Source organism: Phascolarctos cinereus, unplaced genomic scaffold (genome assembly GCF_003287225.1).
Source record: "Phascolarctos cinereus isolate Bilbo 61053 unplaced genomic scaffold, phaCin_HiC Scaffold_3;HRSCAF=262, whole genome shotgun sequence".
Lineage (NCBI taxonomy): Eukaryota > Metazoa > Chordata > Mammalia > Diprotodontia > Phascolarctidae > Phascolarctos > Phascolarctos cinereus.
In genome coordinates this window covers 141,021,954-141,039,927 of record NW_027555736.1, presented here as the reverse complement: position 1 = coordinate 141,039,927, position 17,974 = coordinate 141,021,954, and the positions used below count along the sequence as shown (strand labels likewise).

At 39.0% G+C, this 17,974-nt stretch overlaps 1 protein-coding gene across 1 annotated transcript in view; it reads left to right on the top strand.

The window, feature by feature from the left end:
• Positions 1-4,642: 4,642 nt before the first annotated feature.
• VPS13C (vacuolar protein sorting 13 homolog C) overlaps positions 4,643-17,974 on the top strand; it is a 173,174-nt gene continuing 159,842 nt past the window's right edge. The window contains 2 exon segments of the mRNA XM_078151183.1: positions 4,643-4,944; positions 17,188-17,231. Of these exon segments, the coding sequence (XP_078007309.1) occupies positions 4,845-4,944; positions 17,188-17,231 (144 nt within the window). The 5' untranslated portion in view covers positions 4,643-4,844.

Sequence of the window (17,974 nt, the reverse complement as noted above, 5' to 3'; positions counted from 1 at the left end):
CCCAAGAGTTTTAGGTTTAATCCACTGGATCACATTGCCTTCTGCTAGCTATGTAACCCTGGAGAGGTCACTTAACTTCTCTCTATGTCTCAGGTCAGCCTCTCTAAGATGACATCTATCTGTCTACCTCTAAGAGTTAAGAGAATTCTCAATTCAGCTTGTATACCTCAAGGATCTGTGCAACCCCTCTATGACTTAAATAGAGTCTTTGGGAGTTGCAACTGGTGGAATTTCACTACTCTGTAGCCATCCTGGTGATGAACCCAGCTACACTTAGCTGAGCTGGTCCTTAGGCAAGAGACACATACTGATTGTCACTGCGTCCATATCTGATGAAGTCTTGCTAGCCAGGTAAGATCTGAATGAATGAAGCACTTATTAAGCGCTTACAACACGCAAAGTTCTTTGCTTTTGTCCTGGGAGTATGAACAAAAATGAACGACAGTCCCTGCTCTCAAGAAGCTTACATTCTAATGGGGGATATAACATACATCAAAGGTTTGGGTTATAAGTCAGATGGAAACATCCCATGGTCCTTAGAATGCATTAACAAAGCAGCTGTTAATGCTTCTTTTTAAAATGCCCATTTCCACTGATGAAATATGTTTCTCACGTCAAACCATTTGACTGTGCCAGTGATTTTAGTGGGAAGAACTTTCTTTTCTGAGTTTTTCGTAGCTATGGCTGCAGCACTTGCAGGGATACTGGCCAGGTTGCTTGCTTCCCAAGCAAGGGGACCTTGCCATAGGGCTTGCTTCCTAAGATGAGGGAGCTAAGCTGAATACACTGCTATTCCCCAGAGTCTTGGGTTCAGTGTCCTAAGTTGTCTCCATTAGGATCTGAGAGAAGATGGTGCTCAAGATGGTGGTAGTGGGTTGACTTGCCTGGCACATGCTGCCTCCTGCCTCTCCCTCACAATACCTTACCCTGCTTCATTAGCTAGGGGGGCTTGCTTGCTTCGTGTGTGACAGTTGGGTTGGCAGGTGGTAAGGCTGGCTGGCCCCTTCTCTACAGAAATTGCTTCCAGGGATGTTGGCTATGAGATCTGGCTGACACTCTCTTCTTTCTGGATTTTCAAGTCATCACTCTCTCCTGCTTCTCCTCCTACCTCTCTGACCACTCCTCTGATTCCTTTGCTGGATCCTCTTCCAGATCACACTGTAACCGGAGGTGTCCCTCAAGGTTCTGTCCTAGGCTGTCTTTTCTCTTTTCTTTCTATACTACTTCACTTAGTGATGTTATCTACTCCAATGGATTTAATTATCACTTTCTATACTGATGATTCTCAAACCTACCCATCCTGCCCCAAACTCTCTGCTGACTTCCCATCTCAAGTCTCCAACTGCCTTTTGGACATCTCAAACTGGTCATTCAATAGACATCTTAGACTCAGTATGTCTAAAACAGAACTCTTTATCTTCCCTCCTAAACGCTCTCCCTTTCCTACCAACTCTATTACCATAGGGGAAAATATCATCCTCTTAGTCCCTCAGGCACACCACCTAGCAGTCTTCCTGGACGCCTCACTATCTTACCCACCAAATCCAATCTGTCTCCAAGACCTGGTGATTCCTTTGCAACTCTCTTGAATACATCCTCCTTTTTCTTCCGACTTGGCCTCAATTCTAGTGCAGGCCCTTATCACCTCATGCCTGGATTATTGCAATAGCCTGCTGGTAGTTCTGCCAGACTGAAATCTCTCCCTATTCCAATTCATTCTCCATTTAGCAAATAAAGTATATTCCCTAAAGCACAGGTCCTATGATGTTGTTGCCTTACTCAATAAACTCCAGTAGCTTCCTGTTGCCTCCAGGATCAAATATAAAATGCTCTGTTTGACATTCAAGTCCCTTTATAACCTAGCCCCCTCCCACCTTTCCCTCCCACCTTTCCAGTCTTGTTCTATATTACTCCCCAATACATACCCTTTGATCCAGTGACAATGGCCTCCTGTGTGTTTCAGGAACAAGATACCCCATCTCTCATCAATGGGCATTTTCTGTGGCTGTCCCAGGTGCCTGGAATGCTCTCCCTCCTCTACTCCAAATGCTGACCTCCCTGGCTTCTTTTAAGTCCCAACTAAAATTCCATCTTTTATAGAAAGCCTTTCCCAACCCCTCTTGGGCAGAGACTGTCCATTGCCTTTTTATTATTACTATTATTATTATTTTTATCACCAGGACTCAGCACCAGGCCTGGAACATAGTAGATACTTAATAAATGCTTATTGGTTGATCGACTGAAGAGCTTTCAAGAACCTCCATGCCATGGAAAAGCATCAAAGGAAGAATTAAATTTTTTAATATGTGTGCAAGCAAGTCAAGACGAATTTATTATGCCCTTATTATGTGCCATGAAGTGTTGTTAGTACTTGAGATACAAAGAAAGGCAAAAACCTGTCCTTGCTCTCAAGAAGCTCACGGTCTTACAAGGGAAATAACATGCCAACAACTATATAATGATATAAACAGGATAGACTAGAGGTAATTTTTCTTTTTGGAGGTGAGGAATTGGGGTTAAGTGACTTCCTAGGGTCACACAACTAGTATCAAGTGTCTGATCTGAGGCTAGATTTGAACTCAGGTCCTTCTGACTCCAGGGCTGGTGCTCTATCCAATGTGCCACCTAGCTGCCCCTACTAGAGGTAATCAGCTTCAGGCAGAAAGTGGGATTTTAGTTTTTTGCTTTAGAATTTGTTTAGAGCCATTTTTAACAGGTATTTGGATGAGTTTGGAGGACAGCTGAAGCAAGTCACTGCTTTTACACCGCCATCTTGGCTCCGCTTCTTTAGTTTCCACCTGAAGGAAACCAGGGAAGCCAGGAGGCAGAGATAAGGAGGGCAAGAACTCCAAGCATGGGGGACAGTCAGAAAAAAATGCAGGAGTCAAGGAATGGAGTGATATGTGAGGAACAGCAAGAAGGCCAGTGTCATCGGATCACAAAACACTTGGAGACGAGTGAGGTGTAAGAAGACAGGAAAGGTAGGAAGGGGGCACTTTAGAAATATATAAATATTTAAAAATGCAAGACATTATTATAGCACGCAATACCTCTGCCCACCTTTTAGATCCAACCTATCAAGATTACTTCCTGGTGGATACTCCCATTTCTGTATTAAAATCCCTTATTTGGCAAGGAATCTCATACTGTATTGTTATATCTCTTATGTAATTTTACATCATTATATTTTTCCTTGCTTATTTAACTTTTCTGTACTTTATCTGCTTAGTTAGATCATAATGAGCTCTTTAAAGGCAGGGACTGTGTATTCCATGTAATTCTTTATGTCCTAGAGACAGCTAGCATAGTGCTCTGAATAAATATTTGTGAATTGCTGATTGTTAGTATTTGAGACACACTGCTCCACCAGATGTGCACAATCCTAACATTTTCCTTCACTATTGCTAAAGTATTAGCTAAATAATTCTCTTCAAAGAGAGTCTCTGGGAGAGGTTATTATTATTTTTTCTATTCTCTAACTAAAAAGGTACATTTCTTCATGTCTCAAGTAAGGGAATCACTTAACTTCTCATCTGTAAAAGAAGGGGCTTAAACTAGATAGCCTCTAAGGTCCCTTTAACTTCCAAATCTATTATCCAATTTCTGAATGGCTAGTAATCCCTCATCCCCTTTAGTTAGAGGCACTAGTTTAGAGGTGCCTTGAAGTTTAGGATATTGCTTGGAAAATGATATTACTCCATAACACAGGTTTAAGAAGGGAGAACAGTACACCCTAGTCTCACCTCCTCCTCTTCTATATCCCTTATTGAAACAATCAAGAAATGGACCTCATTAAGCCCAGGACTGGTCAGGAGCAGAGCCAGGAAGCAAAATAAAATAATTTTTCATCAGAATTCGTTTTCAAATCCTATTCTGCCTTCTTTTATTTTATGCCACTGCTTTTAATTCTGTTTATGCTTGATTTCCCTTTTAAAAGTTTGGAACATATCCGAAAGACTGAATTAGGTTCAAAACACAGTGAATCCTCAGGCTGACTGTAGCCTAATAAAGTGACTAAGTCACCTGACCAGCAGCTTAAATGGTAACTCGAGCAAGGACTAAAGTAAAAGTTGGTCCTTGGGTGAGTTTCCGTGCATGGAAGAGTCCGGGAGGCAGGACCTCTAGCTCTTTAGCTAAAGCAAGCTTTCTTTCTTTCTTTCTTTCTTTCTTTCTTTCTTTCTTTCTTTCTTTCTTTCTTTCTTTCTTTCTTTCTTTCTCTCTTCTTTCTTTCTTCCTTCCTTCCTTTTTTTCCTGACTATTTCCTGGTTAGTTTCTGCTCCCTCTCTATTATTGGGGAGGGATAAGGGCAGCTTCTGCAAGACCTCCTGGGGCTGGGGTCCTTTTGAAATGGAAGAGACTGGACATGAACTACCTGGTTAGGATTACATAAAAAAAAGCATCTGGACAGGAGAACTGATGCTCAGGAAAAGAAGGCGCGGTCCACAGACTCCGTCACCCTTTACCCAGTTTTAAGAAGAGCTTCCTTTCTTCGCCAGCCGAACTGCTCCGGGCGCTTCCCCGGGGCTGCAGCCCAGACGGTACAATCTGGCGTCCGCAGCAGCAAGCGCGAGCTCGAGGCGGCGGAGCAGCGCGCGTGCGCGCACGTTCCGATCACGCGCTCAGGAGCTCCGAGGGTGGGGAGAGAGGGGGGCGGGGGACGGGGGACGATTCTCAGCTCTTCGCCCGCAGACACCGCCTTTCCCTTTCATCCTCCCCTTAGCGCGGTACCGCTGCAGCGGCTTCTGAAGATCCGCGTTCGGGGTCGGGGCTCTCACCCACTCCTCTCCCCGGCCACCTTCCCTTTCCCTCCCCTCTGACTCTCCTCCCCCACCCCCAGTCAAGCCATGGTGCTGGAGTCGGTGGTCGCGGATCTCCTCAATCGCTTCCTGGGGGACTACGTGGAGAACCTGGACAAGTCCCAGCTGAAGCTGGGCATTTGGGGCGGTAAGCGAACCTCTGGGGGGCGCGGGCCTTCAACTGGGGGCGGCCCTTCCCAGCCTCCCCTCTCCCTTCCCCCATCCTTACTTTCACTGCCGGGAAACTCCGCCCCCGGAGGCGGGCGTGAATCTCCCCTCCCCGCTGCCCCTCTTCCTGGACTTGTGGTCTGGGGAGGCCTGCCCTGGCGGTCCGCTATCTCTGCCCTTGCTCCTGGGCGTGCATCCCTCTGCCAGAGGGGATCTGAACAGGGCGGAGGCCTTGACCTGAGGAGCCTGAGGGCTCCCGAGGGCTGGATGGAGGACCAGCCCTGCCTTGGAGGAGGGGATGGGTGGGCCTAATGCCCCATCTTAAAACCTTTCGCTTTTGAAAAAGTCACGATTTCTCCTGCGTGGCATGACCAAGTGTTTGTGAAAAATAGTGTCAGAGAAAAGGGAATTGCGCAGAAGACCAGCTGATTGGGGGGAGAGACAATAAAAATATAATAAATATACAATAAATATGTAATCCTCGGGCCAGCGTCTTTGTATTAAAAAAAAAAGTATTACTCCATAGCACAGGTTTAAACATTGGTATCATCGTCACTGTCCATCTTCCTTTTTTCTATATTGAGGCATTCAAGAAACTGACAGGATGGAGACATTCAGAGCAGGAAAACAAGAATTTTTTAAAAAAGTCTGTGTGTGTCCACCCCATGCACCTCTTAAAAATTGAAAACTTTAAGCTTCTGAACAATGTTTAAGTTTCTTTATTCCTTTTTCTCTTTCAGAGGGAGGAAATGATAACTGACTGGAGAAGTAGCAGCCAGTATCATTATCCATGAACATTTGGCTGGGTTATTGTGCTAAGCGTTGTGCTTCTGCTTTTAAGCTAGATGGTTTTTAAATTAAAAATCCAGTAGAAATGTGCATTTTAAAGTTTTAAAAGCTTAAAACCAAAAATGGTACCAAACTTTTTGGAAATCAGTTGCTTGTGGCAAGGCATTCAACCTGCCGGGCAGGAGCTCCCCAACTAGCAGAGAAGCTCTTTCTCTAATCTGCCATCAGGGACTCCCAGGTTCCTCCTGTAATCATCCAGGACACATTCATCTTTAGAAATCAGTTGACACTGATTCAGATGAACATGCACATGATAGAAAACATCCAGACAAGTACTCATATGAAAATTATGACGAGGACAAGTGCATTTTGGAGGGAGAAATTAGGAGGAAAAGGAAGTGTGCAACTACCAGGTTCCCAAAAACATTTTTTGTGGTGCCTTAAGTTTTGAGTTGACTGAAAGTGTTGGTATTGGCAGGTCTTATTATCTAGTTAACTATGTGAATGTATTGCTGAGGTATTCTAACATAGTTTCTTCCTTCAGAGAAATCTAGAAGGAGAGGTTAAACAAAGGGAAGTGAGATAGGGAAAGGAAGTATCCCTGGAAAAGGTACTATAGGGTCTGGAAATAAGAAAAGGATTTCAGAAGGCTAAGAAGTGGAGAGAACCTCAGAGATCTGAGTATAGAAGGAAGATGTATGGGAATGAGGTCTGTAAGGAGATAAAGGCAGATTATAGAGACCCTTGAATGTCACCAGGAGCTTCTATAGGAAAGAGGAAGTTGCTATTGATCTTAAAAAAAACACCACAAAAAAACCATTGCTTTTTAAACAAGATTGTCATAAGTAGTGCACTCCTAAACCAAGTCAGTAGTGTGAAGTAGAAATAAGTAGTGTGAAGGATGGAATGGGTTCTCCCTCAATAGAAAGAAGTCTTTAAATAAAGGCTACATAGACCACTTGTAAGCAGGTATAATGTAGAGGTGATCATTGTTTGGGTACAGTAGGGTCTAATGATCTCTGAGGTTCCTTGCCACTCTGATGCTGTCAGTGGAGAGGAGGGAGAAGTGGTGTAGTGGAAAGAGCATAGGATTTAGAGGACCTGATTCAAAGAGAGCATGACTTTGTAATGACCCTGGTCAGCATGACTTTGACTTCCTTCAGCAACTCAAGAGTAGTAGGATGGTAGAGATTATCCAGGATGGAATTAGCAGGGTGGGAGCAGAGGCAGAACAAAGTCAGGGATGAATTGGAGAAAAGAGAGCACATCATGGAAATTTTTTTAAGAATTGAAGGTTCAAGATTATGGAGGGCTGTACATGAAGCAAGGGTGTCAGTGATAGAATGGGGAGACAAGATAGATCATGGGACTGGATGAGGATGAAGAGTAGGTGCAGCAAAAGTGAGGCTTTGATAGAGGTAAAAGGACAGTATCAGTCAGAAGGGTAGGCTCTTGAGGTAAGGATCTTGGAGGTGAAGCAATTTGAGACAAATGCTTGGAATCAGAAGAGACCTGGGTTTGAACTGCAAGTTCATTCGTAGTGTGACCTTGGGCAAATCATTTAACCTCTCTGAGATTGTTTCCGTATTTGTAAAATGGGTATCATAGGATCATATATTTAGAGCTGGTGCTACCTTAGAAGCCATCTTGTATAACCCCCTCATTTTACAGTTGAGGAAATTGTGGCCTAGAGAAGTTATGTAACTTGTCAGAGGTCACACAGGTTAAATTACAGAGATAGGTTTTGAACCCAAGTCATCTGATTCCAAATTCAAAATCTGCTCTATTACCGTACTTGCAATACCTACCTCACAGAGCTTTTTGTAAGGAAAGCTCTTAGTAATTCACAAGCGTTGTAAATAAAGTTGTTGGAAATGGAGGTCTTAGGAATTGAGCAGGTAAGAAATAGCCCCTAGTAATGTTAGAAACTCATCATTGTGACTCTGGAAGTTGGTGAAGTGGATGGTAGGAAGTGGGGGTGAGGAGAAAACAGTCAAATATCAAATTTATTGAGGAAGATCCTGAAAGTGATAAGGATCACAAGAGGTTGATATAATCAGATGTTATGAACATCTACGGTTGTTGAGTTGATGGTCACAAGGCATAGTAAGTCTGCCAGTTTCATTGGGGAGCTAGGAGTTTGGGGATAGGAGAGAAGGCATGGTAAGGGATGATTGGAATATTTTAGGGGAAAGCCAGATTTGCTTATAGCTAGGAGGTAAAAGTAGTCTATGAGCAAGAACCAGAGGATGAAATGAAGTTTGTTAATAATTGAATGGTGAGGTTCCAAAGGTCACAGAAGGGGATGTTATTAGAAAGGCAGTTAGGGCTGAGTTTGGTAGGAATGATGGTGGTGGATGTTAGAGGTAGCCAGGGAAAAAAGGTGATAGTTCTGTATAACGGGGTTTAGGAGAATAAGAGATTGGGGTGATAAATTGGTGGAATTTAGTTGCCATTAGTTTGGGGGTGTATAGAGTGGACAAGTGTTTGTAGAATTAAGCAGCCTTAAAGTACCTATTAAAATACTGGTGTGGTCCAAGGTCTTTTGATTCCCCTGTCAAGTGACACCCATTGTATTTACCAACTATTATTACTACCCCCCTGTCCCTTTTGCTTGTAAGATACATTTGAAAGCTGGCTGTTCTGAAATAAAAATATTTTTCACTATGAAATTGGGAAGTATATTGATTGCCCTGTGATTTAGTCTAAGCCTGACACTGAAATGTCATAATTTTTAACTCCTTTGTGTAGGTTACATGTCACAGAGCTTACATTTTATATAGCTCTTTAAGGGTTACAAAGCCCTTTATATTTGATCCTTACGGGAACCCTGTAAGGTGCATGTGATTGACCCCATTTTGCAAGTAAAGAAAGATAATCCAAAAGGAATAATTTGTCCATGGTGTAAAAGCACGTTAAGTATCAGGAGTGGCTTTAGGTCTCTCCTAATCCAGTGTTCTTTCTACTATAGCTAATTGCCTCATAATGACTGTGAATTCGAGGAAAAGATGTTTCATGCAACTTTCTCCCCTTATGTATTATAACTCCTGTGTCACAAGATCATTTCCTCTTTGTTACTCGGAATATAGTTTTGTTACTAAGCCCTAATCTAAGTTTTTAATACGGATGAAGAAATCAAGCAGTTTGTTCCATGACATATTAGTGAAATCACATGTTAGGGATTTTTTAAGCTTTAGCTTTGGAATAATAAAGCAGTGTTATAGATTATTAGATGAAACTATTCAATAGGGATGTTAAAAAAAATCTTTTTTTGGGTGTAAGAAATTAGAGAAATAAAAAATTTTTAAAAACTGATATTATATCTTTAATTAACTATTATAACAAATTAAGAAAACAACTTTGATTCTTTGTAGAGCTTAAAAGAGAAATGTGTGTTTTTGGCCTGGGGCAGGGTGGGGGGGGGATAATGAAATATCTTACCTGTCTTAAATTAGCCATCTTAGTAAATAAAGTAAAAATGTTATTTAGAAAGAAAAATCTGACCATTTAATTTACTATATGAATATGTAATATATATTTATTTTAAAATAATTTTTTATTAACTTATATCTGAGGTATTCTGAATTTATTTCAACCCACTGCCTCTTGGACATCTTGAATTGGATGGCTTATAGGTATCTCAATCTCAGAATGTCCAGAACAGAAGTTATTATCTTTTCCCCTCCGAACGTCCCCCTTTTGACCACTTTACTGTTACTGTTGAGGGTACTATCTTTTGTGTTGCAATAGCCTGCTGCTAGGTCTTCCTGGCTTAAGTTTCTCCCTAAATCCAGTCTGTCCTCCATTCAGCTGTTAAAGTGATTTTTCTAAAGCACATATCACTCTCATACTCAAGTGTAAGTCCAGTGACTCCCTGTCACCTCTAGGATCAAAACCAAAATCCTCTGTTTGGCATTCAAAGGCCTTCATAATCTAGCCAGGGGTGGGGGAAACTGCAGTCTCAAGACCACACCACATGTGGCCCTCTAGGCCCTTGGATGTCGCCTTTTGACTGAGTCCAAGTTTTACAGAACCAATTTTTTTATTAAGGGGATTTGTTCTATGAAGGGAGGAACTTGAGGACCTAGAGGGCCACTTGTGGCCTCAAGGCCAAAGGTTCCTCACCCCTGAAGCCCCTTCTTAGTCTTTCTCATCTTCTTACACCTTACTCCCAGCCACATACTCTTTGATATAGTGATTTTGGCCCCCTAGCTGATCTATAAACTAGACACTCCATCTCTTGGCTCCAGGCATTTTCTCTGGCTGTCTCCCATGTCTGGATTGTTCTTTCTCCTTATCATTACTTACTGGCTTCCTTTAAGTCTCAACTAAAATCCTATCTTTCACAGGAAGCCTTTCTCAACATCTCTTAATTCTAGTGCCTTCGATCTTTTATTTATTTCTTATTTATTCTGTATATGGCTTGTTTGTATACATCTGTTTGCTTGTTGTCATAGTAAGCTTATGTAAATAAATAAATTCCTGACTGAAGTCAGAATGTTTTGAATAAAATTCTGTCCCTGTAAAACTTAAAGTGCTTTTTGAATTTGAGTTTTTATCTTTCCACATCCTAATTTTTTCCATTACAGATATTTTAGTTAGAGTAATCTAGCTTTGGTATTGCCACTTAACCTTATTTTTCTTTGATGTGTTCACTTATTTCACAGCTGGAAAATTTTTGTGTAAGGTTAACACTACAAAGCTAAGATAGCCTTTATAGAAATATTTTTTAAAAATACAATTACACTGTCAGATCTGATGGCTTGCTTGATATTGATTGTTTTAAAGAGTTTAGAAAAGTGGCTGGTGTTGAACAAGTTGCTGCCCACACAAGTTTGAAGGTTAATCAGGTTTTGTTCAGCTAGTGCCAGGAGAGAAATTGTTCCGCCTTTAGCAATTTGAGGTGTGTCTAGGATATAATTGTTTTCAAGAGTAATACATAGCTCAAAGGGCATTTCAGAAAACAAAGAAGTTGTAATTTGGATTCAGTTGTGTTGGCTTGGATGTGTAATTTAGGTCTTCTATTTTTTAAGACATTTTATGTTGAAACTAAGTGGTGAAAGGCTGTGAATAAGCAATTTTCTTTTTTTTAAAATTTTATTAATTTATTTTGATTTATCAACAATCACTTCCATATTCTTTTGAGTTGAAAATTTTTCTCCCCCTTCCTCCCCCCCCACCTTCCCCAAGACGGCACACAATCTGATATAGGCTTTACATTTACATTCCTATTAAACATATTTTCACATTAGTAAAATTGTAAGTAAAAATTAAAACCAATAGGAGGAACCATCAGAAAGATGAAACAAAGCTCAACAGAAGGTAAAAATAAGTGATAGCGATTCAACTTCCATACTTCTTTCTTTGGATGTGGACAGCATTTTCCATCATGAGGCCTCTGGAGATGTCTTAGATCCTTGTAATGCTGAGAAGGGTTTAGTTTATTTAACAATATTAGTTATCACATAACGTGGCTGTTATTGTGTACAAAGTCCTCTTGGTTCTGTTCATTTCACTCAGCATCAGACCATATAAGTCTTTCCATGTTTTTCTGAAGTCAGCCTGTTCATCATTTCTTATAGCACAATAGTATTCCGTTACATTCATATACCACAACCTGCTCGGCCATTCCCCAGTTGATGGGCATCTTCTCAATTTCCAGTTCTTTGCCCCCACAAAAAGAGCTGCTGTGAATATTTTTGTACATGTGGGACCTTTTCCCATTTGTATGATCTCTTTGGGATATAGCCCTAGAAGTCTGAATAAGCAATTTTCAAATGAAGATTTGCATACTGTTAAAACCATATGAAAGAACTCTCCAGATCACCAGTAGTAAGAAAAGTGGTGTTACTTAATTGCCTTTAGATAGACAGTAAAGGCAATTCCATTAACTTCTTTGCCTCTCCACAATTAACTTGAACCATCCTTCCATTTAGCTGAAATTTTCTTTTGCATTATTTATAGCAGTTATGTTAAATTGATATGATTCAAGCAATACAGTTATTTTGGAAAGCAAGTTGATGCTAATCTCCATTTGCTTGCCCTGCCAACTTTTAAAATTTCACTCAGTGCTATTGAACTAAATCATTTTTCAAACAAGGTGTATGTGGAAGATCCAAGGAACATTTTTGTTCAATTCACCAAACCGTTATTGGTGATTATTGTGTATAAAGGGCAGGTAGGTGGTACAATGGATAGAGCACTGGTCTTGGAATCAGAAAGATGCCTCTTCCAGAGTTCAAATCCTGCCTCAGAAACTTACTAGTTATGTGACCCTGAGCAAGTCACTTAACCTTGTTTGCATCAGTTCCTTATCTGTTAAATGAGCTAGAGAAGGAAATGGCAAACTACTCTAGTATTTTTGCCCAGAAAACCCAAAATGAAACAATTGAAATGAAAATTGCATATGAAGCACCATAATAGGTATAGGCTAAATTAGAGATAATCACCAAGGGAAGGAACTAGGATTAAAAGGGATTAAAAAAGATTTCCTGTAGAAGAAGGGATTTTAGCTGGGACTTAAAAGACTCCAGGAAAACCAGGAGGTATAGATGAGGAGGAAGAGCATGCAGCCATGGGAAGACACCCATTGACGATGCCTGGAGCAAAGATATGGAGTGTCTTGCTTGTGGAACCACCAGGAGGCCAGTGTCACTGGATCAAAGATTATCTGGAGAGTGGGGTAATGGTGTGGTACAACGGATAGAGTGTCAGGCCCAGAGTCAGCTTACTGGCTTCATGATTGTGGACAAGTCATGTAACCTCTGCCTCAGTTTCCTTTTCTGTAAAAAACAAAACAAAACAAACCTACCAGGGATTTTGTTAGGATCAAATGAGATAAGAATTCTGAAGCATTTAGCATAATGCCTGGTGTATAATAGATACTATAGAAATGTTAGCTATTATTATTAGCTATTAAGACTGGTTATTGTTGTTTTTGTTAATCCTTCATGCTTGAAGAGGGCCAATGACATTACAAGGGTAATGTCTTGACTTGCTTGTGAATTGGATTTAAGTGAGGCAGAGCTGTGCAAAGTGGTCAGCCTTTTAACCTTCTAGGTAATAGGGAGCCACTGGAATTTATTGAGTAGGGGAGTTAACTTAGTCTGAGTCTACACTTTGGGAAAATCACTTTGACAGTTGAGTGGAGGATGGACTTGGAGTGGACAGAAATTGTGGCAGGTTGATCAGTCAACCAGTAGGCTATTTTGATAATCCATGAGGGCCTGTATCAAGGTGGTGACAGTGTGGCAGGAGAGAAGGGAGTGTATCTGAGGGATGTAAAGGTAAAATCAGCAGGCTTTGACAACAGATTGGATATGGGGAGTGTGAGAGAATGAGGAGTTGAAGATGATATATAGGTTAGGGGATTGGGAGGTTGGTGATGCCCTTGATAGTAAGAGGGAAGTTTAGAAAGGAGGAGGGTTTTGGGGAAAAGATAACAGTTCAGTTTTGGACATGTTAAGTTCAAAATGTCTACAAGACATCCATATTGAGATGTCCGGTTGGTAATTGGAGATATGAGACTGGAGGCTAACAGAAAATTTAGGGCTACATAAGTGGATTTGACATCCTCATCATTGAGATGATAATTGAACCCATGGGAATTGTTGAGATTACTAAGTGAAATTACTAAGTGAACTAAGAAGGAGAAGAGAGGTGGGTCCAATACTGAGTCCTTTGGGATACCTACATTTAGCAAGTGTGACTTGGATGAAGATCCTATAAAGGAGAGTTGGAAGGTACAGTCAGATAGGTAGGGGAACCATGAGAGAGTAATGTCTCAAAAACCTGGAGAAAAGAATATCAAGGAAAAGAGATTGATCAATAGTGGAAAAGATCAAGGAGGTCAAGAAGATGACAGAGAGGTCAAGAAGGATGAGGAGTTTAAAGAAGGCCAATAGATTTTGCAACTAAGAGATCTTTGTAACTTTGGAGAGAACAGTTTTGGTTGAATGATAAAGTTGGAAGTCAGACTAAAAATTTAAGAAGAAAATGATTAGGAAGACACCTTCTTAGTTTCCAGTTTCTGGTCATCAGGAAGAAAGCTGATATAAGTGTTTTTGTACATATATATCCTTTTCCTCTTTCTTTGATTTCTTTAGTTTAAGGTCTAGTGCCCATACTGCCTTGTCAAAGGGTGTGAACAGTTTTGGTAACTTTCAGGTGTAGAACCAGATTGCTTTCCACAATGGCTGGACCAGTTCACTGTTCCATCAGCATCAATGTACTTGTGTTTTTCACAGCCCCTCTAAAATTTGTCATTATTCTCTTTTTTTGTCTCTGCCAATCTGATATAGGAGTGAGATGGAACTTCAAAGTTGCTTTAATTTACATTTCTCTAATTATTAGTGTTCAGTTTTTATCAAATGGTGAGTCCTTCCACCAGTAATTAAGATCTTTATGTTTTAGCAAATACTATGCTACCATGTTTATTTGCTTCCACATTTTACATACCTAATTTTTTCCACTAGTCAACCTCCTCACCCTGCCCCCCCCTTTAAATCAGTACCAATTTGTTGTAATGCTTATGACTTTGTAGAAAACTTTGAGATATGGCACTGATTAACCTTTTCCTTGCCACTTTTTATCATTATTACCTTTGATATTTTTGATCTTTTATTTCTCCATATGAATTTTGTTATTTATTTTTCTAAATCTATAAAATATTCTTTTGGGATTTAGATAGGTATAGCACTGAATAAGTAAAATAATCTAGGTAATAGTGTCATTTTTATTATATTTGTTCAACTTACCCATGAACAATTAATATTTCTCAAATTATTTATGTGTGTTTATGCAAAGAGAATTTTATAGTTGAGTCACTGAGTCCTTGGGTTAATCTTGACAGATGTACTTCCAGATATTTTATAGCTTCTTTAGTTATTTTGAATGGAATTTTTCTTGCAGGAGTTAGGAGTAGCTAACATAAAGCAAAAATGCTTGTTATCATCACTGTTATTTAAGACAGTGCTAGAAATGCTATTTATAGTAATAAGCCAAGAAAAAGAAACTGAGGAAATAAGTATAGGCAGAGTGAAAACAAAGTGATCACTTTTTGCAAATGATGCTATGGTATGATAATATGTTTACAGAATCCTAAAGAATCAAGTATAATTATTTGAAATAACTAATAACTTAATCAGCATTGCCAGATTTAAAATAAAAGTGTTCCAATATATAACAATTCAGTAGAAGAGCTAAAAAGAAAAAAATTCCATTGAAAATAAATACAGAAGCTATAAAATGCTTTTACATGCATCAGCCAATGTTTACCTAGGGACCACATGAATTTAACTATGTAATCTAATTACATAATTTTACAGATGAAAAATAATTTAACTATATAATTAACTAGGTAATCTAGTTCCATGATTTTACAGATGAGGCCCAGAGAGGTTAAATTGATTTATCTTATGTGACACAGGTAGTTAATGTCCAGAGTTAGGACTGCACATCAGATCTGACCCCTATTCTAGTGCTTTTTCCTTATATTCATAAGTATAGTTTGCAAGCTTTCTTGTGAATTGGTGTTGTTTGATTTACTGTATTTGTGTCCCAGTGGGCCTATCATGGGTGCCTGGGCCATTGTAGGTACTCAAGAAATGTTTTCTGATTGACTGAATCAGGACAAGCTACTTCTTTCTATATAATTTTAGATTAAGATCTAGGTTGTCAGGAGATAGTTGAGTTCTAGGCCAGGTATTGCCATTTAATGATCTGTACTACCTTTTATATGCACTTTTTAAAGAGTCATTTACTTGATTTAGTCTGAAATAGATAACTGAAATTGAAAACATTCTCTATATATTTTTAGGTATTTTGATTAATTTCAAAATGCCTGATTTGGTCTGGTCTCATTTTGTTATTTCATGAATTATTTGTAGTTTTACATTCTGTTATTTAGATGTCATGGAATTGTGCTGGTATTAAGACTAGAGCAAGTTAAGTTTAACTTAACTTTTATTTTAGAATGTACTTGAGTTCCAGGTGTTAATCTAATCTATGGCTGTGCCTTCCTTTTACTTGTGTGAGAACTGATGTCTTCTCCTACATTGCAAATAAAATAACATATAGAATGAATGCAACACTTACTGTTTAGTTAGATAGCATTTATATTTGTTATAGAGGAAATCAACATTTGTTTGCTAGATTATGAGTAGGTGAAAGACATTTCTTTTGTTCCTTTTGTTTTTAGGTTGGGTAAATAGTGAGAGGATTCTACATTTTGTTTAAGAAAAAAAATGTAGTTACATTGACATTATAGTTTCCTTCAATGCATTCCCACTTAGGACCTGCTACTGTTCTGTTATAGGAGTTGAGATTCATAAGAAAATGTACAATTTGGTCATTTTTGGTATAATTTAAGTGACTTGACTAAAGAGCCAAATTAAGTTGCTAATAAGAATATACATTTCAGAAGGTACTCCTGCAAGTCTGTTAAACCAAATTGAATAATCTGAAACATGGTTTTCATCATTTGTAATTCATTTAGACACTGTAATTTAGGATGACAGATTTCTGATTTCCTTTGCCATCTTAAGGTAGTGGACACAACCTTATCAGTGGGAGTTATGATTAGATTCATGGGATCTGAATGTCTCTATATTTGTCTAAGCTGATACCAGAATTTAATCTAAAGATATTTATGACTAGTCCATATGGAAACAAAAATTGGTGCCAATTGTAATTTTCCAGAGAGATTTTAAAAATAGATATAGCAACATCAGTATTTGAAATCAGAGGAAAACAATTTGGTGTGGTTTAACAGATTTTGGAGCACTAAAATTAAGATGTAGATACTCTTGAGTGTGAAAGATATAATTTTAGGGGGAAAAGAGAAGTGATAATTTATATTAACAAGTAATATTTTGTTGTATAAGCTGAAATTGTAAATGAATCCCAAAGGTATCCTTCTGAAGGCCTTGGACTAGATCAAAGGTTCTTAAACTTTTTAAAGTCACAGACTCCTTGGTAGTTTGGTGAAGCACCTGGACACCTTTTCAGAGTAATGCTTTTAAATACATGAAATAAAATATATAAGATTATGAAGGAATGTAATAATGTCATAATACAATTATCAGAATATTTAAAAAAAACATTCACAACCCCCCAGTTTAAGAATCCTGCACTATTTATTTTCTTGGGTCCGTATTAGTTTTTCTTTTCCTTTTAACATTCTTATGTTATAATTGTGCCTAAGCCATTTAGAAGTCTTGGGTTCTGGCTCTCCAGTGAAGGAGATTCCAAATTCTCCCTTAGTATCAAACAACTTAAGTAGTTTGGAATTTTTCCTGTCCTGAGTCCTGAGTTCTGTCCATTCAATACTTTGACACCAACATCACCTCTTAATAATAGTGATGTAAGTTAAAATTGGCTGGTATGCTAACTTTATGCTCTCTTCCCTCTCTCACTTTTTTAATTTGTTTTTTAGGTAATGTGGCCTTAGATAGCCTGCAAATAAAAGAAAATGCTCTGGTAAGTATTTTTGAATTAACCAACTTCTCTTAGTTAAGTTCCTAAAAATAACTCACTAGTTCTTTAAAATAACTTTGTTGCCAGATGCCCAGCTGCACAAAATGAAATTCAAGTTACATTGTTCCATGTCTTTAAAACGGTAGTGTGGTTGGTATAGTGTGGAGGTGTCAGATGCTTCTCACAACATTCCCAGTGTGACCCAAACCAGATTAAAATGTAATTGGGAAATAGTTAACAAAATAAGCAATAATAAAATAAAGCATGTTATGTTTTAAAACAAAGTCAGTATGCAGCCTACAGGGATCCTGTACAGAACAGTGGCTCCGGTTTCTAATTGAGTTTGATACTACTGGTATAGTAGGTAATATGCTCAACTTGGAGTCCGGAAGACCTGGATTCAGATGCTGCCTTCAGTTCTTAATGAGCTTTGTGACTGAGGGTGAGCCATTTAACCTCTAGTTTAACTTTCCTCATCTACAAAATGGGGATTATTGTAATTATAGTGTCTACCTCACAGGAAGATACTTTTTGTGTAAACCAGGCAGGTGAGATAATATATGTAAATCTGTTTGGAGACCTCAAAGAATTAAGTAAAGGCCAGATATTTAAATGTGTTGTAGGGAAATTTTAGGATTGTCACTGGGTTTTCCTTATATGTCAGAGAAGTAGAGAATACTTCTTTCTGTTTCAGTTTGGTTACAGTGAAAAGATAAAATAAGAAAGAAGGCTAAAGTTTAGTGCTG